General features: G+C 43.5%; 1 protein-coding gene across 1 annotated transcript in view; it reads left to right on the forward strand.

Moving 5' to 3' along the window:
- NDRG1 (N-myc downstream regulated 1) overlaps nt 1–26,098 on the forward strand; it is a 60,756-nt gene that overhangs the window by 13,298 nt on the left and 21,360 nt on the right. The window contains exons 2-4 of the mRNA XM_087706663.1: nt 15,599–15,677; nt 16,563–16,604; nt 23,699–23,804. Coding sequence (XP_087562789.1) covers nt 15,615–15,677; nt 16,563–16,604; nt 23,699–23,804 — 211 coding nt within the window. The 5' untranslated portion in view covers nt 15,599–15,614. The remainder of the gene's footprint in view (nt 1–15,598; nt 15,678–16,562; nt 16,605–23,698; nt 23,805–26,098) is intronic.

Consider the following 26,098-nt stretch of genomic DNA (forward strand, 5'->3'; position numbering starts at 1 on the left):
GAAGGAAGGAGAAGAAGAAGAAGAAGAAGAAGAAGAAGAAGAAGAAGAGAAGAAAGAAAGAAGGAAAGAAGGAAAGAGAAAGAAGGAAAGAAAGAAAGAAGGAAAGAAAGAAAGAAGGAAAGAAAGAAGGAAGGAAAGAAAGAAAGAAGGAAAGAAAGAAGGAAAGAAGGAAGGAAAGAAGGAAAGAAAGAAGGGAAGAAGGAAAGAAGGAAAGAAGGGAAGAAAGAAGAAAGAAAGAAAAAGAAAAGAAAGAAAGAAAGAAAACACTTTCATCAAGAATCATAAGATGCAACACTTAGTGATAGTCATAGGTGACAAATAAGCAATCAAATCATACTAGGAAACAAACAGAGTAATATAAATTGTAAAAATACAAGCAACAATGGTTATAGCTTGTAAATAGCTTGTAAAAAATAATACTTGTAAATATCAGCGGTCTGACCAAGTGCAAGTAGTAAAGCCCCTTCTGCACATGGAGAAAGAGGCTGGTTGCTGCAGAATGTGCTCTGCATTGAGGTTGGTAAACAGAAACCAACTGCAGCTAAATTTGGCCAAAGTCTTCAGACTTATTTCTAATCCAGTGTGCTTTTTTTCTGCTTGAAATTTATTCCATTTTGTAATGATCTCTTGGTCTGCCTTCTGACATTAAAGCTGGTCAAGGCAATTGGCAATTTTTTTTAAAAAAATGGATAAATGCAGCATCGATAGCCCAGAATGTTGAGAGCATGTAACATTTCTGCTGTTTGATTGTGTTCCTAAAGTCTTAAAACTTCTGTTTACTAAATGTTGCTTGCTTTTCAGTTCCTTGATAAGACTTTTCAATCATTAAACAACTTCCTGACATCCACACACACACACCCCTCAAAAACCATAAAGCCACCAAATATTTGCCATTCTCTTTGGAGGCGAGAGTTTAACCCCCCATCCACCCCAAGAAGGTAAACTAAGAAATCTTTTGATGCATTTGAAAAATTATTAAGAGTTAAACACTTTCTGAAAATGGATTCCATCAAAGATGAATGGACTTTGTGTCAGATGCAGAAAACAATGGGAAACAATGGACTTTTGTTTATTTCCCTAGAAGTATCAGCAGTACAGAGCTTAAAAGGTGGCTGTTTTGGGAGAGTCCAAAAATTCTGCATGTATAAACTGCTATTTATTAGGTGTATGGGTAGAGGTAGAACTGTTTGTTGTTGTTTTTTTTGCATTCTTCTGCCTTCCGTATCCCTCATAAAAGGATACAGTCCTAAAGAAATATTATTTAATTGCAGAAAAAATAAATAGATTTGCACTGTAGTGTGTTAACCTGGAGGCAGATTTTTTTTAAAAAGAAATCGGATGTTTGGAAGATGTTTTATTTAGCATGCTACGAATGGGATTTTTTTTTAGTCCAGTGCTGCCTTGGGGTCCAAAAAATTATATTGCAAGCAGCAGACTTCAGCGAAACTGTAAATTGCACATTTCCTGCTTTCTTTGGTAGAGTTCCTTCCCTCAAACAATTATGGTGGGTGGCATAAAGAAACAAGTTAGGACTTTAGGTTTTTTTTTTAAACTTTCTTTTCAACCCTCTGGGTTGATTCAAGGAAACATGTTTATTATTAGACCTACCACCACTTAAACCTCTAAATAGACATGATCCTTGGCTCCATTTAGAATAGAATAGAATAGAATAGAATAACAGAGTTGGAAGGGACCTTGGAGGTCTTCTAGTCCAACCCCCTGCCTAGACAGGAAACCCTATATCATTTCAGACAAATGGTTATCCAACATCCTCTTGTTCAGAAAGGTATGGTTTTATTAAAAGTCAAGGATATTGCAGTAGTGCAGGGATGTCAAGCTTGATTTCATTGAGAGCTACATCAGGGATGTGTTTGACTTTGGGGGGGGCATGGTGTGTGTGTGACCAGGGTGGGCTTGGCCAGCTCGGCGTCACTGGTGGTCTGAGCACTTTGCCAGCAAAAGCGGGCTCCCGAGTTCCGTTTTCGGCTGCAACTGCCTCCTGCAATCTCATGCCAGCAAAAACGGATCTCCGTTTTTGCTAGCAGAGGCACTGCGGGCCAGATCTCAGCACCCCATGGGCCTTGAGCTTGAGACCCCTGCAGTAGTGCATAGCCAGAAGTGAGAATTGTGCGCCAAAATTCCCAAGTTCAGCTTTTCTCCCTCCCTTAACTGCCTCCCATCGCTGACCACCTCATGACCAATCAGGTTCAAGCAAGATGTTTTCAAAATGGTCACTTCAAGCATAGGTTGGTATGCAGCTGCCTTCTTCTCCCAGCCGGGTGACCTTGAAGCAGCACCTCGGGGAGATTCAGCCGTTACTTTTGCTTTCCTCCTTCCCATCCCTCCACCCCACCCCAGAGTCTATGGCAGACTGTCACCACGAAGCACCAGGAAGTGTGAGGTGATAGCCAATATTTATATTGTTTGACTTTACGAGTGATCTTCTGTTGCTTTAATCAAAATCAAATCCAAACAGAAATGATTTCCAATCGTATATGCAACATGGAGAATATTAATAAGCGACCTCCTCAGAAGCATCTTATAACAACTGCTCTAATAACTAAATTTTTGACTGATCTTCTAAACTGACTGAATCAACCGAATCTTATGAACCAACAACTAATGAAGGAGAGGTGCAACCTAGAACTAAGAAATTTCCTAACCATGGGAAAAATTAATCGATGGGAATGGCTTGCCTCCAGAAGTTTTGGGTGCTCCATCACTGGAGGATTTAAGAAGAGACTGGACAGCCATTTGTCTGGAATAGTATAGGGACATCTGCTTGGGCAAAGGGTTGGACTAGAAGACCTCCAAAGTCCCTTTCCAACTCTGTTATTCTATTATCATAGGGAGCATTGCCAGAGCATACTTGCTTCCAAATACCCTCGCACTAACCCTGTATTGTGGGAATTCTTAAGGGAAAGGACATTTATTCAAGTTCAGTGGAGTCTGGGGAGCATGCCATAAAAGCAAATAGAAACATTAAGCCAAAGAGAGAGCCCAGCTGAACTAACCTTGTTCTTGTTGTTAGTTGCAAAGTCGTGTCTGACCTATTGCAACCCCATAACAACGTTCTTCCAGGCCTTCCTGTCCTCTACCATCCTCTGGAGTTCATTTAAACTCATACCGGCTGCTTCAGTGACTCAATCCAGCCACCCCCTTCTCTGTCATCCCCTTCTTCTTTTGCCCTCAATCGTTCCCAGCATGAGGCTCTTCTCCAGTGAGTCCTTCCTTCTCATTAGGTGGCCAAACTACTTGAGTTTCATCTCCAGGATCTGGCCTTCTAAAGAGCAGTCAGGGTTGATCTCCTCTAGGACTGACCAGTTGGATCGCCTTGACGTCCAAGGGACTTGCATGAGTCTTCTCAGCACCAGAGTTCAAAGGCCTCCATTCTTTGGCGCTCAGCCTTCCTTATGGTCCAGCTTTCACAGCCATCCATTGCAACTGGGAAAACCACAGCCTTGACTATACACACTTTTGTTGGCAGGGGGATGTCTCTGCTTTTTCGTATGCTGTCTAGATTTGCCATAGCTTTCCTCCCCAGGAGCAGGCGTGTTTTTAATTTCTTGGCTACAGTCCCCATCTGCGGTGATCTTGGAGCCCGGGAAAATAAAATCTGTCACTACCTCCATTTCTTCCCCATCTGCCAGGAATTGAGAGGGCCAGATGCCATGACTAATCTTACATAAAGCAAAAATTAAACAAGATAGGGACCTACACCAACCATAATACGTACATCACCTCCGCCTGGGAGCAAAGATACAGTCCTTGTTAGAGTAAGCAGCCCTATAGGTAATTCTGTCCTCAAGTCATCTACGGCCATATTAAGTTGTTACTACAATTTGAGTGGCACCTAGACACAAACTGATACCCAGTTTAAATAAACATATTCAAATATATATTAAACACTATCTGATAATCTGGTGCTGCCTGCCCAGGTATTTATCCCAACCCTCCTTCCATGAACGTCGCTGCAATTTCTAATGTTGGATTTCCCCGCATTACCAGAGGGAGCCCCCTTGTGGAGTACTGTGAAGCCATTACCATGGCAATTCCACAGCGCTGGACAATAGAAGCCATTTTAAGGCTGTACGGTAGAAGTCATTTTAAGGCACAACAGGCTGTATCTTAACAGAACACACACCCTGAGGGGTGTTAGGGATTTCTTACCCCCACAGTATTTGTTTCCAGAGAGTAAGTACTGTTCGGTCATTAAATGAACTGTTAAGTTGAGGACTACCTGCATTCATTAGCTCTGCAAAACAAAAATGAGGTAGAACCTTCTTGACTCAGATTTTAAGGGAATTTAACAGTAGAAAATGAGTGTCTACCTTTGTGCTTCCCAACCTTGACAACTTTTAAGAGGTGTGGACTTCAACTCCCAGAATTCCCCAACCAACCAGGGGGATTCTGGGAGTTGAAGTCCACACCTCTTAAAATTGCCTTCTCTACTATTTTGTCCAGATCTCTCATTTTGAAAGCAGCTCATTAAGCCCACATTTTTTGTCACTCTCCTTGTAACCCCTTTGAAAAATGCCCAGAAAACCCACCCAGAAGGATGTTCAACAGGTCAGGAGGGGGTGACCTCGCTGCCGAAGGCTTTGCTTTAGCCTTGCCGTTCTCCTTGCCCTGCGGGAAAACAATTGCGGCATAATTAATGCCCATTCTCCGTAAGGAGCGTGACAGAGTCAAGCGTTAATCCTTAACGAAACAGGGCAAGAATTGTTATTTAATGAGATTGAAGCCGAGGGAAGCTTGCTAAGGCTGTGGGAAACATGATTATGCTACAAGGCTTTTTTGGGGCCCTTGTGAGATGGCTGAAGGGAGAGGAAATGGGTCTCAACATTTCACGTTGTGATATTTTAGACAAAGGAGAGCCGCTTGGGCTGTATATAAATGTAGCGCATCGGCTGATCTTTAGCAATTTAGGATTTACATACCGCTTCACGGTGCTTTTCCAGCCCTCTCTAAGCGGTTTATAGAGTCAGCCTGTTGCCCCCAACAATCTGGGTCCTCCTTTTATCCACCCCAGAAGAATGAAGGCTGGGTCAACCTTGAGCCCGGTGAGATTTGAACTACCGGCAGTCAGCAGAAGTATAGCCTGCAGTCCTGCACTCTGAACACGTGGCTCATGAACAAATACAATTTAAAAACAAATACAATGACAATGTTGGAGCAAGTTTATAACTGGATAGGAGACCACCAGGCCATCACAGAGTTGGGAAGTTGTTGTTTTTTTTAAAAAAAAGTACAGGTAATCCTTGAGCCCAAGATTTCTGTGGTTAAGCAAGACAGTTAAATGAGTTTTACCACCTTTCTTGCCGCAGTTGTTAAGCAAATTGCTGCCATTGTTAAAAGTTAGTAACACCGTTGTTAAGTGAAGTCAAGTTAGTAACTGGATGGGAGACCACCAGGCCATCATCACAAAGTTGGGAACTTTTAAATATATACATGTGTGTTTGTGTATGTGTATGTATGCATGTGTATATATATAACTGGTAGGTAGTCCTTGACTTACAACCACAATTGAGCCCAAAATTTCTGTGGCTAAGCAAGATGGTTGTTAAGTGAGTTTTGCCCCATTTTATGTCCTTTCTTGCCAGTGGTTAAGCAGATCATGGTAATATGGTTGTTAAGTGAGCCTGGCTTCCGCATTGACTTTGCTTGTCCGAAGGTCTCAAAAGGGGAAATCACGTAACTCTGGGACACTGCAACTGTCATAAATATGAGTCAGTTGCCAAGGGATTGGATTTGAATCACGTGAGCAGGGGAATTCTGCTATGATCGTCAGTGGGAAAAACGGTCGTAAGTCCCCGTTATGTGCCTTTATTTTTCTCAATACTGTTGGTAATTTTGAACGATCACTGTTGTAACTCGAGGACTACCTGTAGAAGGAAAGCATTGACAGGTCACTTCTATACACTGTTGACAAAACGTCATATATTGATCTGTCGAGGGTGTTTTTAATCCCGCTTAAGCCGTGCTTCGACACGTTTGTGTTGGGCACAGTTTACATTTTACACATTAGGGGAGGATGAGTCATTTTGGGCAAGGATCCAATGTGGTTGCCCTGCGTGTGGAAAAAGCCAGGATTTTTTTAAAAAAAATTCTTTCTTCATAGCGGGAAGTTTGTTTTGCATTTTCTTTTTTTAAAGGACAAAAAGAACATTGCATGTTCTTTACTGGACTTTTTGCATTAAAATGGTGGGAAATGGTGCAGCAGTTGTGTTGGGAGGCCAAAGGCCGAAGCTGGCAGCCACTCCCGAATATACTGCATTGCAAACAATCAGCTTTGCAGCCGTGAGAGAGAAAAAAGATCTGTAGTATATAATTCAAGTGATTTCTTTCCTAGAAATGAATGGCGAAATCTCCTGATCCTTGGGTGGATCCAGAATAGAATGGGAATGGGAATAGGAATAAGAATAGAATTTTATTATCTCTTGAAATGTACTCTAACCAGCATGCATTAAAATGAAATTTCGTTGCATTCCACTCTCAAAAGATAACCATTATGCATGTACACACACTTGTGACATAGAGAGACATCACATATATATGGCGGGGGGGGAGGGGGGAAGTATTGAATTGCTTAAGAAATGGATCATTTTGAGCTTGCCCAGCTGGGCTATTCTCTTGGCCCTCTGTGGTATATCATCTCCCCCTTTGCTCAGGAATCACTGTATTTTTTGGAGTATAAGACGCACTGGAGTATAAGACGCACCAAGATTTTGAAGAGGCAAATTTTAAAAAAAACGTTTTTGTACTCTGCAGACCGCCTAATTTTTTGGGGGGAAAACAGGTCCTTTTTTCAAAAAAAAGGGCAAGTATAACCTGTAGGAGGCTTGTAGAGTGCTCTTGGGGGCTGCCCCCCCCCAAAATGAACAAAAGCCATTTTAAAAAAAAAGGGGCCTTTTTTTTGTCAAAAAGAGGGCATGCATAGCCTTTAGGGGGCTTGTAGAGTGCTGCTGGGTGGCAAAAACGGCCCGGTTTTTGCTCATTTCTGCCCTCCCCAGCCCCCAGGAGCACTCTGAAAGCCTCCTAAAGGCTATGCACAGCCATTTTGGTGAAGGGGCGGGGTGTCGGGAGGCGAAAAATGTTGTATTCAGTGTATAAGACGCACCCAGATTTTCAGCCTCTTTTTTTGAGGGAAAAAGTTGCGTCTTACACTCTGAAAAATACGGTAAATAAGCAAGCCTTGCTTGCTTATTTAATTCCATTCCCCAAATGTTTTAGGGGAGTTCCCTCATGATGCAGCTGCAAACTGTAAAGGCACCCTCAAAGTGTGGGACATGGTGTGGGTGGAGGTCCATCTGCCTGGGCTGACTACCCAGATTCATGCAGGATAGCAAGTCATCTTTTGCTTGAGCAAGGTTTGTTAATCAAGCCACCACTAGTTGGATTCATGCACTGTTGTCAGCAGTTGGCACATCACTGGGGCTGCTTGCACCACAGAAGCAGAATCAAGAAGCCACCATTCTCTTTGTGCAAAACATGGATCCTGTTCCGAAGCGCAAAGCTTGTGTTTATGTGATGGCTGTGGGCTGTTCAGCTCAACGCTGAACGTTGTTCGGCATGGAAAGCTGCTTAAGCGAACAGGTCTGGCACATAATTCTGAGTGTTGCACCCACCTGTATTATCCAGCATGGACACCTCCACTCTGTTAGCTGGGATTCTGGAGGAAGGAAGTGGTGGGCACATAGGCTGTAACCTCCTGCATCCTGCAGATGCCTAGACTTGGACATTCAGCTTCCAAATCTGCAGGTCAGGTTACATGGAGGGCAGAGGGAATGGCCATGAAGGCAGGAAGAAGAGCTATTACTAAACCAGATAAGAGAAGCTAGAGCCCAATCCAAGAAAGTAACTTCAGAAAACATATCGGACAAGCCCCTCCCTAATTCACACAAAGATAAAGAGAGGAAGGAGGGAAGCACATTCAGAATAACAGAGTTGGAAGGGACCCTGGAGGTCTTCTAGTCCAACCCGCTGCTCAAGCAGGAGGCCCTATACCATTTCAGACAAATCGCTGTCCAATCTCTTCTTTAAAACCATCAGTGATGGAGGCACCCACAGCTTCTGGAGGCAACTTCTGTTCCACTGATTGATTGTTCTCACCCGCAGGAAATTTATCCTTAGTTCTAAGTTGTTTCTCTCCTTGACTAGTTTCCACCCTTTGCTTGCAAGGTTCAGCTGCTATATCTCTTTCAATCAATAAAGGGATGCCTGGTCCACATTGGCAGCTATGCCTTTTCATGCTTTCTTGAGAATCGTCCCCAGTTGAAAGGGCTAAACTGAGCTAAAGATGTGCCTGTCTCCCTGAGATGCAGAAGGTAGCAAATGACTTTTGCCCAAAGTGACATGCTCCATGTGTGTGCGCGCGCGCATGCGTGTGCGTGTGCGTGTGTGTACCAGTGGTGGGATTCAAATAATTTAACAACCGGTTCTCTGCCCTAATGATTTCTTCCAACAGCCAGTTCACCAAACTGATTTGATTTGATTTGATTTGATTATATTTATATGCCGTCCTTTTCCCCTGAAGGGGACTCAGGGCGGCTCACAATTCAAATCAGGGAAGGGGGGTACAGACAGAAAATAAAAGACAAAACATAACAATACATAATTTAAAAACACACAACAGTCATACCATTCGAGACGGGGGCAACAGCTCTTTAGCCCCAGGCCTGTCGGAACAGCCAGGTTTTAAGGGCTTTGCGGAAGGCCTGGAGGGTGGTGAAAGGCAAACAGGAGAGAACAAGTTGCATGTGGATTTTTTAAAATAAAAAACCTATTTCTTATTTTATGAGGTATTCTTATGTGGAGGAGTGGGGGGTAGGAGTTTTATCTTGTGTACGTGCTCTCCATATTAGTCACAAGCTGGATTTACAAGGCATGCATGTGATTTATATTGCCGGAAACAGCCGTGAGGGAACTCTGCCCTTGGGTTCTTTGAAGGTGCCTGAGCTCTGGGTCGTTTCTCGGTGTGGCCTGAACTCCCTCTGGAGGCAAGAGATAAGTCGGCAGATGGGAGCCATCCATGCGGTCAATTCTTCACTCTCTTCCCCCCCCCCCGCCCCCGGTCGTTTTATGATGAGACGGAGGTTTTTAAGAAGAGACTGGACAGCCGTTTATCTGAAACGCTATACAGGGTTGGACTAGAAGACCTCCAAGGAGGTTGGACTAGAAGACCTCCAAGGTCCCTTCCTATTCTGTTATGACCAGGGTTTCATCCCCCGCCCCCCTCTTTAGGAAGGAAAGAAGGCAGGCTAGATAGCTTGGCTAAGTTTAACAAAGCATAAACATTATTTTTTTTTGTCGAAGAAGAAACCCTTATCAATATTTCTAAGCATGCTTAATTGACGGGATCCTGTTTTGGATGCCTGAATCAGGATGGAAAGGTTACTTTGACTGTTTGAAGGACAACTAATGAGAGAACCTGTCAGTTGACCTCAAGCTGGCTGCGGCCGGATGTTCATTATGTGTTTTGCAAGTCGACCAACTTGTTCTGTGAGGCTTCCAGACCCCCTGCTGTAAAACAGTAGGAGTACAGTCCCTCCTCTGGTTTCGTTCCTTCATTTTATGTGACTTACTTGGAGGAATTGACATGCTCAGCTCAAGATTTAAGATAGATTGACAGAGTTGGAAGATACCTTATAGGTCATCTAATCCAGTGGTCTCCAACCTTGGCAACTTTAAGACTTGTGGACTTCAACTCCTAGAGTTCCTCAGCCAGCTTTGCTGGCTGAGGAACTCTGGGAGTTGAAGTCCACAGGTCTTAAAGTTGCCAAGGTTGGAGACCACTGATCTAATCCAACCCCCTCCTCCATGCCCACTCAAGCAGGAGATTCTACACCATTTCTGACAAAGAGCAGTCCAGTCTCTTCTTGAAAGTCTCAAGTGATGAAGCTCCCACAACTTCTGAAGGCAACTTCTGTTCCATGGGTTGATTGTTCTCACTGTCAGAAAGCTCCTCCTTATTTCCAGGTTGAATCTCTCCTGTTCAATTTCCATCCGTGGTTCCTTGTCTGGCCTTCAGGTGCTTTGGAAAATAGCTTGACCCCCTTCCCCTCTGTGGCAGCCCCTGAGATATTGGAAGACTGCTATCATGTCTCCCCTGGTCCTTCTCTTCACTAGACTAGCCATGCCCAGTCTCTGCAACCGTTCATTGTATGTTTTAGCCCCCAGTCCCCTAATCATCCTGGTTGCTCTTCTCTGCCCTCTTTCTAGAGTCTCAACATCTTTTTTTTTATAGTGTGGTGACCAAAACTGGACGCAGTACTCTAGCTGTGGTCTTACTAAGGCTTTATAGGGTGATTTTAGTACCTTATTATCCCTCTGTTAATGCAGTTTAGAATTGCATTGGCTTTTTTTGGCCGCTGCTGGCTCATAGACCTCCATGGAGTTCTTCTAATACTCAATCCTCATCCGGATTCTCTTTAAATTGGGGAAGTGAAATCAAAACTCCGGCATGACTTGGCTTTATGGTTTGAGTAATGTCCCTTGATAATGGTAACCTCTAATCATCTGTCCTCCTCTTAGAATGTCGATGGGGAAACTCTCGATAGCCTGGAGAACTTGAGCCTAACCTTGGGTGACCACCAAGCTGCTTCCTCTCTGCGTTTGTTTTATTTTAGATTATTTAAATCAAAATAAATACAGTGGAGGCCTCTCCTGCTGTGATACAGCCTCACTGATTGCAGTTTGTTTACAAGGACGTCTCTTGAGGCTTACAGAAGGCAGCCCTGGCATTTTTAGAAGCCAAAATGTTGGGTTTCCTCTACTCCGGGAGGCCTTGTTCAGAAATGTGTCCAAGGTTTTTGGAGGAGAGGAAGTAAACACCATGATAAAATTGGACTGAAACATGCAGGAGGGCGGACAAGCCGTGACCCGTCAAAAGCGCGGACGACAAAAGCGCGATCGACAAAATCGCGCCTTTGACGTCATCACAGCGCGACGAAAAAGATCGAAAAATTCAAATAAAAATTAATAAAAATTAAATTAAAGCAAGCCGATTCACATAAAGGTAAGGGTTAGGGTTAGGGTTAGGGTTAGGGTTAGGGTAAGGGTAAGGGTTAGGGTTAGCTTTAGAGCGTTAGCGTTAGGGTTAGGATAAGGGTTAGCGTTACGTTTTTCGTTACTTTAACGGTTAGGTTTAGGGTTAGGTTTAGGGTTAGGTTAAGAGTTAGGGTTAGGGTTAGGTTTAGGGTTAGGTTTGGGGGGGTTAGGGGAAGGTTTTAGCTTTATTTTTACATTTTTTCGATCTTTTTCGTCGCGCTGTGATGACGTCACAGCGCGCTTTTGTCGAGCGCGCTTTTGTCCTACGCGCTTTTGTGGTGGAACCGGACAAGCTATCCAGCCATTTGCCTTCGACGTGTGTTTTGTGACTGGTCAAGTCACTTCTGACCATCACACGGTGAAAACACCAGCATATAAACTGAAAATGTCAGATATTCCAATGGATTCCTCAAAGTTACCCACCTAGACCAGGGGTCAGCAAATGGCAGCTCTGTAGCCGCATGTGGCTCTTTCCTCCCTCTGCTGTGGCTCCATCACTGGTTGGCGCCACAATTTTGAGAGGAGCTTCTGGTGGGGGGAGGGGAGAAGCACAGTGCGCCAGGAGAAGACTCTATGGCAAGGGGAGGGTTTTCCAGTTGTCTCCACAATTGATAGGGCTTTTGGTTATGATGGTTAGAGGAAAAAGTTTGCCGCGCTAGGAGGAGACTCTATGGTGGGGGAACTGAACTTCCGGTCAGCCCCAGAATTGAACAGGGGGCTTCCGGTTAGGACCTTTGCGGCTCCCGGTGTTTTCTTTTCTGTGGGAAACGGGTCCAAATGGCTCTTTGAGTGTTCAAGTTTGCCACCTCCTGACCTAGACCATTCTTTCAATATATTTCCTTCAGAAGGTCTGGTTTCCGGTCATTAAGAAGGTCCTATTATGGTAACTAGCTGCTGAGTTGCAATATTGGTGCAGTTTAATTATTTGTACTTTGAACGTCAGTTAGAATTGTTGATTATTAACCCATTGGGCCCTTGGCTCAGTGCCATCTACTTTGTTACAACTTCTACCCTCAAAACGACGCTACAGGGCATTGCACACCAGAACAAGGTGGCGCAGTGGTTAGGGTGCAAGTACTGCAGGCCACTTCAGCTGACTGTTATCTGCAGTTCGGCTGTTCAAATCTCACCGGCTCAAGGTTGACTCAGCCTTCCATCCTTCCGAGGTGGGTGAAATGAGGACCCAGACTGTGGGGGTGATATGCTGACTCTGTAAACCGCTTAGAGGCGGCTGAAAGCCTTATGAAGCGGTATATAAGTCTAACTGCTATTGCTATTGCTAACAACTAGACACAAGGACAGTTTTTCCCCGAATGCCATCACTCTGCTAAACAACACTGTCAAATTATCTACTAAGACTGCACTACTATTATTATTCTCTTCCCTCCTAGTACCTACCTCTTTGCACTTATGACTATAACTATGTTGCTTGTATCTTTCAATTGATATTATTTTTATTTGTTTCCTAGTATAATTTGATTGCTTATTAGTAACCTTGACTATCACTAAGTGTTGCATCTTTTTATTCTTGATGAATGTATTTTATTCTGCTTATGTACACTTGAGACAGGGGTGGGTTTCAACCGGTTCGTGGCGGTCCCTGCGAACCGGTTGGTCACTGAACCCGGAAGTAAGTAACTTCCGGGAACGGCGAAGGGCGTGCCCGCCCGCCCACGGTCCTTACCCGGTTTTGACGAGTTCTGTGCTTCCACGCATGTGCAGGACGCATACAGCGCCTGCGCGATCGTCCAGGAGCAGTTGGAGCGTCGCGCAGACGCTAGTACGCATGCGTGCACCGTGCGCGTGCACGAGGATGCCGCTGGCCCCGTTCCAACCGAACCGGTTGGAACGGGGCGAGAAACCCACCCCTGACTTGAGAGCATTTTCACCAAAGACAAATTCCTTGTGTCTCCAATCACACTTGGCCAATAAAGAATTCTATATTCGATTCTATTCTATTTTGGTCATCTGCCAATTATCACAGGCCCCGGAGCAGAATAATGAGAGTCAACCCTGTCCTAAGATATGTCGCTTACTTTTATCTATAACGTTGCTGTCTAATTCTAACCACCAAGATAAGTTCTGTCATTATGTAAATCTTATGATTTGATTCAGAAGTTAACCAAGTCAACCATTGGGAAGGTCTTTTCTGCATGGTCAGAAATCCCTTGCTTAACGTGGTGAGGAAAATTCGAACCTCTGCCTTTTCGAAGACAATCACAAATAATAGTCTGTAGAAATTATTCTCAGTCATCCCAAGTCATGTTTGTCCCAAAGGTGCATTTTTTCAGAAGGTAACTGGACTTTTTTGTCTTCAAAAGGAAAAAACAAACAAAGTCCAGTTGCCTCCTGAAAAAGCACCTTTGGGAAAATCACAAATGATGTGTTTATTCTCATTATACTATAATATTGACTCTGGTTATTGACTGACAATTTCCTTTCCCTCTGGAAACAAGCAATTGATCACAAGCTGGGCTCTTATGGGCTCTCACCATTATTCTTAATGTCCCTAGGCTTTGAGCAAGTAAAGCAAGTAGTAATTATCAGAATGAGGGACATGGGAGTTCCAAGAAGAGCTAAATAGGTTGCCTCTCCACAGTAGGGACAGAATCAAACAGGGTGTGTGGGAATCGGCAAGATATCTAAATGACCTGATCTCCCCCAAACAAAGTATAGCTTTCTTCAGAGCCAGATTTAACATTCTTCCTTCAACACTCCTCCAGGGCAGGTATAAGAGAACACCTATAGCCGAACGGGTTTGTATATGTGGTAAAGGAGAAGTGGAAGATAATTCACGTGTTCTATTACACTGCGAGCTACACAGAGCTTGTAGGTCTGCACATATTCTCCCCTTATTAGAGAGATTGCCAGGGAGGGCAGACCATTTTTATCTAGGCTTTCTCCTCCAGGACACTAACCCGGTTACCACGTATGCAGTGGCAAAGTTCTGTGCTGCTGCAATGTCCATAAGGAAAAAAAATTGGCTACAGAAGTATAGTACCATCTTGTACTAATTATCTGGACATACCTCTTAACAATCTTTGGACCATTATGTTATTATCCACTTTTAATGTCAATGCTTTTTAATTACATTGTAATGTTAGTATTTTTTAATATAGTGTAAAAGCTAATGTGTATTGCTGGTCTTTGACCGTAATAAAGATTTTACTTACTTACTTAACTCTGGTTATTTTAAATGCTTTTTCGCTGATAGTTCCCCATGCTTTATCTTGCCAGTGTGGCCCTGTCCAAAGGGTTTGGTCTGCCCAGTCACCCTTTCCGGCTGACTTTTGAAAGGGAAAAGAAATGCTCCTTGTCCCTTACTTTTGTCTAACCATCCCAGCTTCATCAGCTTATAAGAAGGGAAATATCAGCAAGGCTAGCAGGAAACACACCGAGCCTCCTTCATCAGCTTATTCCGCCTCTCCTGCTTTACTCCCATCTAACTAAGGGAATGGATTTGCAGGGTTGAAAAGCACAACTGGCACTGTGGCTATTGTTCAGGATCTGAAACCCTGCTGATTTTGCAAAAGTGAGACAGAGGCAACGGTCAGCTTTGGCTGCTGAGCGTTCAGTCAGGAGAATTCTGGAAGGCAGGCCTTCTGCTGCCTGAAACATCTCATGGCATCATCGATCCATGTTCTGTCGGGCGCCTCTGGAGAGGCCTATTCAGCATTCTGACCAAGGCTTCCCCACCAGCATGGAGCCGTGTCCTTGTCCTGATAAACCCCTTTTATTTAATTTACAGTGAATTCCTCTCCAGTCAAGTTTTCTCTCCCACAGTCTTTCAAGATAGTTCACAATTACTGACCTTTTTCAGGCTTGGAGAGCGGCCAGGCCGATATCTTTCAGACGCCGCAATACTTGGCAAGAATGCAGGAATGAACTAATTGTCTCCTGCAAACTCCACTCCCCTTTCGCTCCTCTTTTATTTCCTCTGGGAGGGGACATTTACCATCCACCTGTGGCCTTACTCCCAAGTCAACCCCTGTTCCTTAGCTGTTCCCGTTATCTGGCAACTCTACGCATGCACACACTGGGAACAGGCTCCAGCTGTTCGTCTGCCTCCCTGATGTCTGACTCCGAAGGCAGCTGATAACTGTCAGACAGCCATGGCCCCCTCTCTGCCTCCAACACAGAGCCCTTGTCAGATCCTTCCCCAGAGTCCAGGACTGGCCTATGTTCCTCCCCAACCTCCTCACTGCTGCCAGCTCTGCTGGCCACTGGTGGGCCACAACTCTCAGCTTTATGCTTTTGGCTTTGAAAAAAAATCTCAATTTTGCAGAAGCACAGATATCTGTGAGGTCCTTGGTGCTTCCTGAGCATGGTGGTTTTCTAGCAGACGTTTCTTTCCCAAACTAGGTAACATCAGCACTGATGAAATTACCTAGTTGGGTAGTGAAATGTCTGCAAGAAAGCCACCAACCTCAGAGAGCACCAGGGACCCCACAGTTCAACCTAGGGCTTCAAATATTCTCTTCTTGTGGTAGATACGTGTGTAGTACATTCTGACCCTAAGGAACATTGAACATTTCTGCATTTTTCTTAGGTACCAACTGCTGACCATGTCGTCAGATGGTCCGGATTCCCGTGTGGCAGAGCAGAAACCTTTAGTAGACAAAGAAGAGGTAAGTTGTGCTCTCTGTGAGCCTGGTTGTTCTCCTGCAGACGTTTCGTTACCCAACTAAGTAACATCGTCAGTGCCAGAAGGAAGCGGGGTTTGCTGTCAGCTTAAGAGATAAGTTTGCATAACCGCACCAGAAAGACTGCCAAATCTTCCAGACTCTCAAATCACAGATCCTCCCCAGTACTCGCTCGGGATCTGCAAATGATAAGAATCATAAGATTTCCACTTATGGGAGTGTTGTTGGAAGAAATGTCCTTCTGGGTTCAGTTCCAAGTGGGGGAAAAGACACTGGAAACATGGAGGCTGCTTGGAAAGATGATTTAATGGTGGACTGTCTCCCAGGCTTGCTTAACTTGCTGGGTGATGTAATTTTCCCAGGTGCCTTGTGGTGAGTTTCTGTTTGCTAGAGGAAGGGGGGGTAGATCTTTGTTATGTAAAATAGATTGGCTCAGGCCTTAATGGCCCATTGACAAAGATGGGGGAGGGGAGCTGAGTTTCTTCATCCCATTTAGAGGAAATATTCTGCCCTTTAATATTTCCCAAAATATTTCATTTCTCTCGGAGAGGGGTGGGTTTTAACTTCCAACAGGAGGAACGATGACGTGAATAGCGTCTGCATTCACCAGGGCAGTCCTTAAGTTATTTCTGGATCGGATCCAGGCTGTTTTTATTTAGGGTCACTCAATGGGCTTTCCGATGACCCCTGCAACTTCTGCCCCATTGGTTTGGCGAGATCCTCTCTAAACCTGACAACATCGCAGAAATCCTGTTTCATTAAACTTACATAAAGGGGGCAAAGCTAATAAATCTCCACAGCGTTTATTTCAGAAATGAAAATCTTTGGCGCTTTCGATCTTGTAACCCTCTTGTAACTTTTCTTTTCTAGGCCATCACTCGTCTCCTTCCTGATATCGATGTTGACATTCAAGTAAGTGTGGTAGAACAGACTTTACCTTGGTTAAATATTGCCATAGGCATCTAAGGAAATATAGTCGATTCTCTTCAGGTGGTCCAGTGGGAACAGCCGCTAGCTATAATATCAGTTATAACATGAATGATTCACAGAAGCACTTAAGAGAAAAGGGGTTTTTGGAAAAGCAAATTTCTGATTAAAGTTGGCAGCTGAAGAAGTTACCAAGTTTGTCGTGTGCTTTTTCAAATGTTTGTATTTACTCTGGCTTCAGTGTTGTTTTCCGAAGCCTTCAAATCCTCAGAAATAGCGATAGATAGATACACTATATTGCCAAAAGGATTCGCTCACAACTGAGTCTGATTATGTGGATGGGTGAGCGAATACATTTGGCAATATAGTGTAGGTAGATAGATGATAGATAGATAGATGATAGATAGATAGATAGATAGATAGATAGATAGATAGATAGATAGATAGATAGATAAATAGATAAATAGATAAATAGATAGATAGATGAAAAAAGGAAGGAAGAGAGAGAGAAAAAAGAGAGATAGAGAAAAAGAGAGAGAGAGAGAAAGAAACAAAGAAAAAGAAAGAAAGAAAGAGAGAAAAAGAAAGAGAAAGAAAAAGAAAGAAAGAAATCAGGGATCTTCCCACATGAATTAGAAATATTGGGGGGGGGGGAGTTTGACCAGCAAGTAAGCATCTCCGGATTAATTTAAACCAGAGACCGCTGGCTGGGGAATTCTGGGAGTTGAAGTCCATAAGTCTTAAAATGGCCAAGGTTGGAGCCCCCCCTGATTTAAACCAAAAGTTGAAGAAGGCTTTCTAAATCATTCTGAAAGGCCGGCTTAGTAATTTCCTCCACTTCACCAATACCACAAGACTGTTTGTCAGGGTCCTTGCAAAATGTAAGATCTCCCTCTGAGCTGGGTGGAGACCCTGGTCTACTAGCAAAGGATGCTAAAACTGTTCTCAGTGAAGAGAGAGAAACATCTACAGCTAACCTAGGATCGAACTCTTAACCTTCCGAGCGGGAGGTGAGAGTCTTCGCCGCTAGGCAACCTCCCGCCGATCTGAATTTGCAGTAAGAATCTCAAAACGCAGCCCAGCTGCCTGGGCTGGAACACGCTCTGCTTTCGCGGAGCTGAGATAGAAAAACGCCTCTCTCTCTTAAGGCAGAGGATTGACAGCACAGCTGTTCACTGCTGGATTCCAGGGAAGGGTGACCTCTTTCCTTGGACGTGTGTCTCCCCTTGGCCACGTGCATCCGTAGAGCCGACTCTGCAGCCCACCCACCCCCCAGTGTGTTCTGCAAGGCGCCAGATGGCAGGTTGATCTTCAGCCTCCAATCGGATTAGCGCGTGTACCTGGGATATATTTCTATGGCCAAGGGGAGGGTTGCAAGGCCAGGGTTGTCACCAAAGAAACTCTTAGCGGTAAAACGTGATGTTCATTAGGATGAGACGCCATCTGTTTTTTTTTCTTGGGGGAAGCCTACTGCAACCCCCACAGATTTCACCCAGAGATGACCGGCCAGCGTGGAGATAGCCGAGCGGCGGAGTCGTGTGCCGAAGGGCTTAGAGAAGTGTTTCTCAACCTTGGCAACTTGAAGATGTCCGGACTTCAACTCCCAGAATTCCCCAGCCAGCATTCGCTGGCTGGGGAATTCTGAGAGTTGAAGTCCAGACATCTTCAAGTTGCTAAGGTTGCGAAACACTGGCTTAGAGTAAGGATTGGGGCCACATCAGTGTGGACCATTTATTAAATTTGATCCAAATCCCTTGTCTAGTAGTGGTTATCGTGGCATGGATAATCTCCCAAGCTTCTATGCAGCCTGAAAGTTTACTGGTCTCATAGACCAGTGTTTTTCAACCACTGTGCCGCGGCACACTAGTGTGCCGTGACATAGTGTAAGGTGTGCCGTGGGAGAATTACTTTATATATAGTCAATATAGGCACAGTTAATTTTTTTTTAACATTTTCTAATGGTGGTGTGCCTTGTGATTTTTTTCATGAAAAAAGTGTGCCTTTGCACAAAAAAGGTTGAAAAACACTGTATAGAGAACAACCTGTATGTTTGGGGAAGGTAGATTTTTCTATGGGATGTTGATATTAAAATCTGGAAGAAAAGGTTATATCTGAGTCCCTTTCCCAAGGGAGCGTCCTCCATCAGGGACCACAGAAAAGGACTTTCTTAGTTGCCATCCCTTCTTTGGGAATTCAGATGAGCCTTTACTGAGTTTCTTCCAAGGTAGCCAAAATTTTTTTCCAGCGTGCCTTCCGCGCCTTTGAATCCTCCAGCAGGAAAGAGTGTTTTACGGAAGAGGTCCTTAGAAGTGCCTTTTGATAAATATTTCAATTTCAATTCAGACCAGAGCTGGAAGGGATCTTGGAGGTCATCTAGTCCAACCCCCTGCTCAAGCAGGAGATCCTGTAGCATTTCAGACAAGTGACTGTCCGGTCTCTTCTTAAAAACCTCCAGTGATGGAGCTTCCACTGGTTAATTGTCCTCCCTGTTAGGAAGTTTCTCCTTAATTTCAGGTTGCTTCTCTCCTTGATTAGTTTCCATCCATGGTTTCTTGTCTTGCCCTTCTGGTGCTTTGGAAAATAAGTTAACCCTCTCTTCTTTGTGGCAGTCCCTCAAGGACTGGAGTACTGCTCTCATGTCACCCCCCTGGTTCTTTTCTTCTCTATACTGGCCATATATAGTTCCTGCAACTGTCCAGGCCTTTTATTATCTTACCGTATTTCTCAGAGTATAAGAAGCACCTTCTTCCCTCAAAAAAAGAGGATGAAAATCTGAGTGCATCTTATACACTGAATACAGCATTTTTTTCCCTCCTGAAACCCCGCCCCCTTCACCAAAATGGCTGTGCATAGTCTTTTGGAGGCTTCCAGGGTGCTCCTGGGGCCTGTGGAGGGCAGAAATGAGTGAACAACTGGCCGTTTTTTGCTTGTTTTGGGGGGGGGGGCACCCGCCAGGAGGACTCTTAAAGGCTATTGATGGCCTTTTGGGGGGATAAAAACAGGCACGTTTTTGCGAAAAATGGGCCATTTTTGGGAGATCTGCAGAGTGGAAAAACTTTTTAAATTTGCCTCTTCAAAATCTTGGTGCGTCTTATACTCAGGTGCGTCTTATACTCCAAAAATATAGTAGTTGCTCTTCTCTGAACTTTTTCCAAAGTCCTATGTATATTGTTTTAATTTCATCCCTCTATTGGGTACATAGACTGCACCAGTGGTGGGTTCCGGATCCTGTTGTAACTGGTATGGCTGCAACAGGGTCCGGCTTCCACCACGTGAATGCGCGCAGCGTCCTTACCTCTTGTGACGCCTCCGCGACACTCCAGCTGCTCGGTGGGGTGTCACGCAGGTGCCGTGCGCTCCGTGCATGTGTGTGGAAGCGCCGAAGAGCTCAAATACAGATGATGAGCTCGGGCGAACGGGTGGGCCCTCCGGAGCATCGTACAGGAAACAGTACCCGGTGCTCCAGGGAGGCACCGGTACGCCCGTACCGGGGCGTACCGCCCGCAACCCACCACTGCTGCACTTCCTGGACAACCGCCGACACCCTCAGATGAACCATGGATTTATTTTAACTCTTTTAACGATGAGGTTAAAAGTGAGACATGAAAAATACTTATTGATAGAAGAGAACATCTGTAACTCGTGGTTGAACCTACGAAGAATAGGTTGAGACCTTTTCTCCAAAGCACCTGAGGGCAGGACAAGGAAATAATGGATGGAAACTAATCAAGGAGAGATGCAACTTAGAACTAAGGAGAAATTGGCCGACAGTGAGAAGCTGTTTAAAGCTTCATCATTGCATTTGCATTGGAGGCACCTCATTATTCTGGGACCCGGATTGTTGGGGGCAATATGCTGACTCTGTAAAACCGCTTAGAGAGGGCTGAAAGCCCTATAAAGCGGTATATAAGTCTAACTTATATTAGAGAGCCGAGGTAGCGCAGTGGTTAGAGTGCTGTACTGCAGGCACTTCAGCTGACTGTTATCTGCAGTTCGGCGGTTCTAATCTCACCGGCTCAGGGTTGACTCAGCCTTCCATCCTTCCGAGGTGGGTGAAATGAGGACCCAGACTGTGGGGGCGATATGCTGACTCTGTAAACCACTTAGAGAGGGCTGAAAGCCCTATGAAGCGGTATATAAGTCTAACTGCTATATAAGTCTAACTGCTATTGCTATTGCTTAAGCTACTATGAGTCTGTAGCCTAAATTTACTTACTTGCTTAACACATATGGTTGCCCATCTCACAAGAAGCGACTCTGGCAGCGTACAACAATCAAGAAAACAACAAGTATAACACAATCGTTATAAAAATATTTTTAAAAACCCTGATGAAATTAAAAACACTACAAAGATTAAAATACGCAAAGCACCCTGCTGTACTTGTGAGATGGGCTTGTCTGGACAATGATTATCATCCTTTGCAACACGCACGTGCGCACAGTGTTTGCTGGATGGCAGGACCCAGATCCCTAGTGTTAAGCCGACTTTAAGTCCGATTTAAGGATGATGTGGCACAACAGTTTCCTTGCTGGGATTCAGGGCTTAGACAGGGCAGCCACTCTGCTATAAAAACCCGTTTGCTGCCCGGATCCCAAACCAAAGCTGATAATTTATTTTTCTCGCTGGACTCGTTGCGATTAACTTCAAACTGTACTTCCTAAAAATGGTGCTCAATGTGGAAGACACGGCCTATTTGTTGCGCAATGCTGTAAGTATTTTGGGAAGGAAAAGGAATATAGAAAGCCAGAAACAAAAGGAAACAAAATTGTTGTTACTACTGCTTGGAGTTTCAAAGTTGGTGGGGTGGTGGTGGTAAATTTTGGAAGCTTATTTTTTTCTTTGATTCCTGGTGACAGTATCTACATTTATGACTGACAGGAAACATTTAGGATAGATTTTTTTGCATAAGAGAGAAAAATGCATGACGTGGCTTTGATGATTGGGAAAAAATGGATATTAGGAAAAAATGAGCTTCTTTGTAATTCTTTATATGAGGATCACTTTGTAATCATACAATAGATAATCATACATAATAGTATGTATTTTTATATATACTATTATGTATATATAACATAATAGTATATAATCATACAAAATAGTTACAATAGTTAATCATACATCACTGTCAAATTATCTACTAAAAGTGTATTATTATTATTATCATTATTATTATTATTCTCTTCCTGCCTAGTACCTATCTCTTTCCACTTATGATTAAACCATGTTGCTTGTAACTTTAAAATTTATATTGTTTTATTTGTTTCCTAGTATAATTTGATTGCTTATTAAATAACCTATGAATATCACGAAGTGTTGTATCTTACAATTCTTGATGAATGTATTCTATTTTCTTTTTCTTTTTGTACGCTGAGAGCATATGCACCAAAGACAATTACACTTGGACAATAAAGAATTCTATTCTATTCTATTCTATTCTATTCTATTCCTTTCTATTCTATTCTATTCTATTCTAGTTATATTTGCAGCAAAGCAAATTAGAAACTGCTTCTTTTTATTTCTTTTTATCCTTTTTTTCTGCATGTTGACCCCCCCCCCCCTCCTGTCCTTTCTCTTTCTTTGTTGTGAATTAGTTCTTGGAAGTTTTTGTGTTCATTTTAAAACTTTTAATTACACACTCACAGAGTAAACAACTGTGACTGTTGTTCATGTATATTCTCTAATTCTCTAGTACCCAAGCAATTCTAGCAAGTTTTAACAGCCAGCATTCATGTAGCTAATCATATGAATTCTGCAAGGGAGCAAAATGATGGGCAAATATTTCCATTGTGTTTTTTTTTTAGCCCTCTGCATTTCTTCAGATATTGATAACATCCCTGCGCTGATCAAATGTACTGAGGCCATTTTGCTTCAGCAAAGTTGTTGGCTCATAATGCTTTCATTCAGGCATTACAATTTCAGCCTGTTGATATGACCAAAGACAGATACTATGGAACACATAGTTTTCCAAACATCTGGCAAAGATTGGGTTGCGTCTCCCCGATATTTTCTAGATGGTGGGAAAGAGAGAATTGGTCGATTTTCTCTTGATAGAAGTTGGCAATCTTATGAAATCATGCAGTAAACTTGCAGAGGATCGTAGTAATAAAGGAGAATATTTGTAGCTCAGGGCATCAAAAGTTCCAACTAACGAACCCAACCAAGCAAGGCAACTGTTGAGATGTTCCGATTGCTGAATGCAAAACTTTATTGAGCGCATCATATCGGCACAGATTGAAAGCAAAACCAACTCTACCTAATTCCCGTGGCTTTCACATAATTAAAGAATAGACTCTCCCTTCCCCTATGAGTGCAGGTCGCATTGTCCAATTAGACGGCCAAGTATAATGGAAACTGGCTAAGTCTTTGTTGAACATCTGGTTAGGTGACCTTAGTTCCCACAGGAGAACCGCCGCCTGGAACTGCCATGCCAAAGGTGGCTCGCCCTCCCTCCTATTGTTGTGGCAAGCTGAAAAGTGGCAATGGCTGCAACAGCAAAACCACACTTTGAAGTTGACACAGGGTTGAAATGCTGGTTATTTGGTGCTCTCCAAATTTGGTTGTTTTCTTGCAGACATTTCAATACCCAAACTAGGTAACATCATCAGGGCTAGAAGGGCCCTAGTCTCCTGTGCAAAGTCCCTAGTCTCCTGTGGACTTTCCTGTGGAAAGTCCAAGCATGGGTTAAACTTAGCCCATCTGCCCGGGATTGAATTGGAAATCTGATGATGTTACCTAGTTGGGTAATGGGACGTCTTCAAGAAAACAACCAAACTCGGAGAACACCAAGGAAGAAATGGTGGTCATCTCAACTCCCAGTTTGATCCTCTCTTTAATTTTTACTCTTCTTTATTCTAACCAAATGGCTCATTATCAAGGACTTCTTTTGCCCTTGTAAGTGCAAATTGATAATTTGTCATTTTTTGAACGATAACGCTTGCAGATTTTGCGAATAGAATCCGGCAGAACTACTAAAAGTAGCTTTGACTGGGGCTACCAGTTGTTGAATGTTAAATACTTGGTGGGGTTCAGAAGCCTTTTTGTTGAGGTGCAGAGGGCTAATGCTGCCTTTCTCCCACAGGAACAAGACATTGAGACGGTCCATGGGTCAGTCCATGTGACCATGTGTGGAACACCCCGAGGAAACAGACCTGCTATTCTAACATACCATGACATTGGGTTGAATCGTAAGTGTGTCCTCTTGCGTTGTCTTTCCCATTCTCATATCTACCCTGCAGTGGAGAATTTCTTCTTTCTGGCTTAGTTACTCTTGTTTTGTGCCTTATGATCTAATGTAGTTTTTCCGAATGAGGTATCCATCCTGTGTGATGGGGTTGCAGTTCCCAGGATTCTCCCCCCCCCCCAAAAAGTTTTATTTGTTTCATTTATATAACATCCATTTTTCATCAAATAGTGTGTGTTCTGGGTACAGTTGTGCTTAAGTAATCATATTATACATTTTTGTTGTTATAATTCCTCTCCACCATATTAATAATATAATAACATAATAATATCATAACATTAATATTTCTTAATATAATTAATATTATAATTTCAACCTAAGACTGTCTACTGTTGATATCACCCCATTCCTAAGAGGTCTGTAAGGGGCATGCATAAGCGCACCAGCGTGCCTACCATCCCTGTCCTACTATCTCCATTTATTCCTACCCATTTACTATGTTCATATGTTTACACTTATACCTGTTATCTTTTGCACGTTTGACAAACTAAATAAAATAAATAAATCTTCTTTAACAACTCTCCTCTTTACCATTTCCTCCAGTTGTATCTCCTCCTTTCCAACTTCTATTATTTAACCATTGATAAAATACGTCCCACATCAAAAAGCATTCCGTTTCTTCTTCATCCTTATTAGAAAGAGTTAATCTATCCATTTCTGCGCAGTCTAAAATTTTCTTGATCACGTTCCCCTCAGACGGGATCTCCTCCCCTTTCCACTGTTGCACAAATACAATTCTAGTTGCGGTTAAGGTATGCGAGGTCAAGTATTTATGTGGTCTTTTTATCATACGTCTCGAGTTGAATGACCAACAAAAATATATCTGGTTTCAAATCTATATGACTGCAATTCCCAGGATTCTCACCCACTTTCCAAGCTGCCTGTGAATTCTGGGTAATGCGGTCCTGACATACCTGAAGAGTAAAAATTTAGAACGGCTGGTGTTAATGCAACATTGGCTGAGTTCACATATGCTAAACTGTTGTGGCCCAGCAGGAGCCGTCGGAGCTGCAAACAGACTCCGACAGCGAGGGGCCCTATGAGTCTGCTCTGGAAGATGTGGAGGACCCTAGACAGGGTTCCGACTCTGAGCAGGGATCAGAGAGGCTGGTTGGCCACCAGGAGGCGCTTGAGTCATGGAGCAGCAGTGAAAGCCAAAGGGAGTGTGCTCCTGACGTCAGGCCTTGGAGCAGTGGGGAGGAGACAAGGGAGTTGGTCCTGGATGCCCGGCAGCGGTGGACAGATAGACGTAGAGAACAACTACGCAGATACAGAAGATAATTGGACCCAGGGGGTTGTAATTAGGCTCCTCTCAAGACAGTATATAAGGAGGGACTTTGGGAGGAGGCTGTTTGCAGGATTCAACTTAATTATCAACGCTGGAGAAGCTGTTATCTGTATCTCTCGGAGTCTGGGTTGCTGCCAAGGTTCTTTATCTGTTCGTTCGTGTTTGGGCTTTCATCCACCAAGATTTATATTCCTGCTAATAAAGTGTTGTGGCATTCCAGCTATTTGTCTTGGCATTTGTTACTGGACGGAGGAGGGGGTCAGAACACTAAACTATGTCTTGTTTCAATTGTTGAAGAAGCTACAGTGGCATGGCAAAAAAAGGGTTTGAAAATCAATATGCTCACTTCATTATAGCTTGGACAACACAGTAGGAAGCCCATTCAACAAATGTTTTTATTAATTTTTGTGAGTCGCTCAATAATTCACGACGGGCGGAAATTCCTTGTTGAACCAGAACGATTGTGAATTTGTCATGCTAAACGTGCAGGACTTAAAATTTGAGGAATCCCTCATTAAATCTTCGCTATAGCAAAGTCCATTTTGCATGTGGCTGCACATTAGCAGAGGGCCAAATGTTGCTTGTAAATAGACACTGCATTTTTGTACAGCGAAACAGATCTGTTAGAAAGACTACAAGAAAATGGTTTTGAGATTTATTTTTTTTCCTTTTCATCCAGCCAAGGGTCTCTTCAACCAGAAATGAGCGTTCTGCAAATTGCAGACCCAAATGGATGAAAAATTGATGAAAAGCTTGACTTGGGATAGTAGTCCATATATTCACACTCTGAAGAAAAGCACTTTTTCAGATCTGAGTTGCAAAAAAAAAATGCAGAGAAATAAAGCAGGCATCTGTACGGGCTCACTCTCCTGTGAAATACTGCCTTTCCTAAATGGGTCCCATCAAGCCAAGGCTGACTTTTTCTAGAATGTAAATGTCTCTCTTTTCCT

This window comes from Thamnophis sirtalis, unplaced genomic scaffold, assembly GCF_051295495.1.
Source record: "Thamnophis sirtalis isolate CommonGarterSnake01/CBP01778 unplaced genomic scaffold, rThaSir2_p1.2 scaffold_2, whole genome shotgun sequence".
Lineage (NCBI taxonomy): Eukaryota > Metazoa > Chordata > Lepidosauria > Squamata > Natricidae > Thamnophis > Thamnophis sirtalis.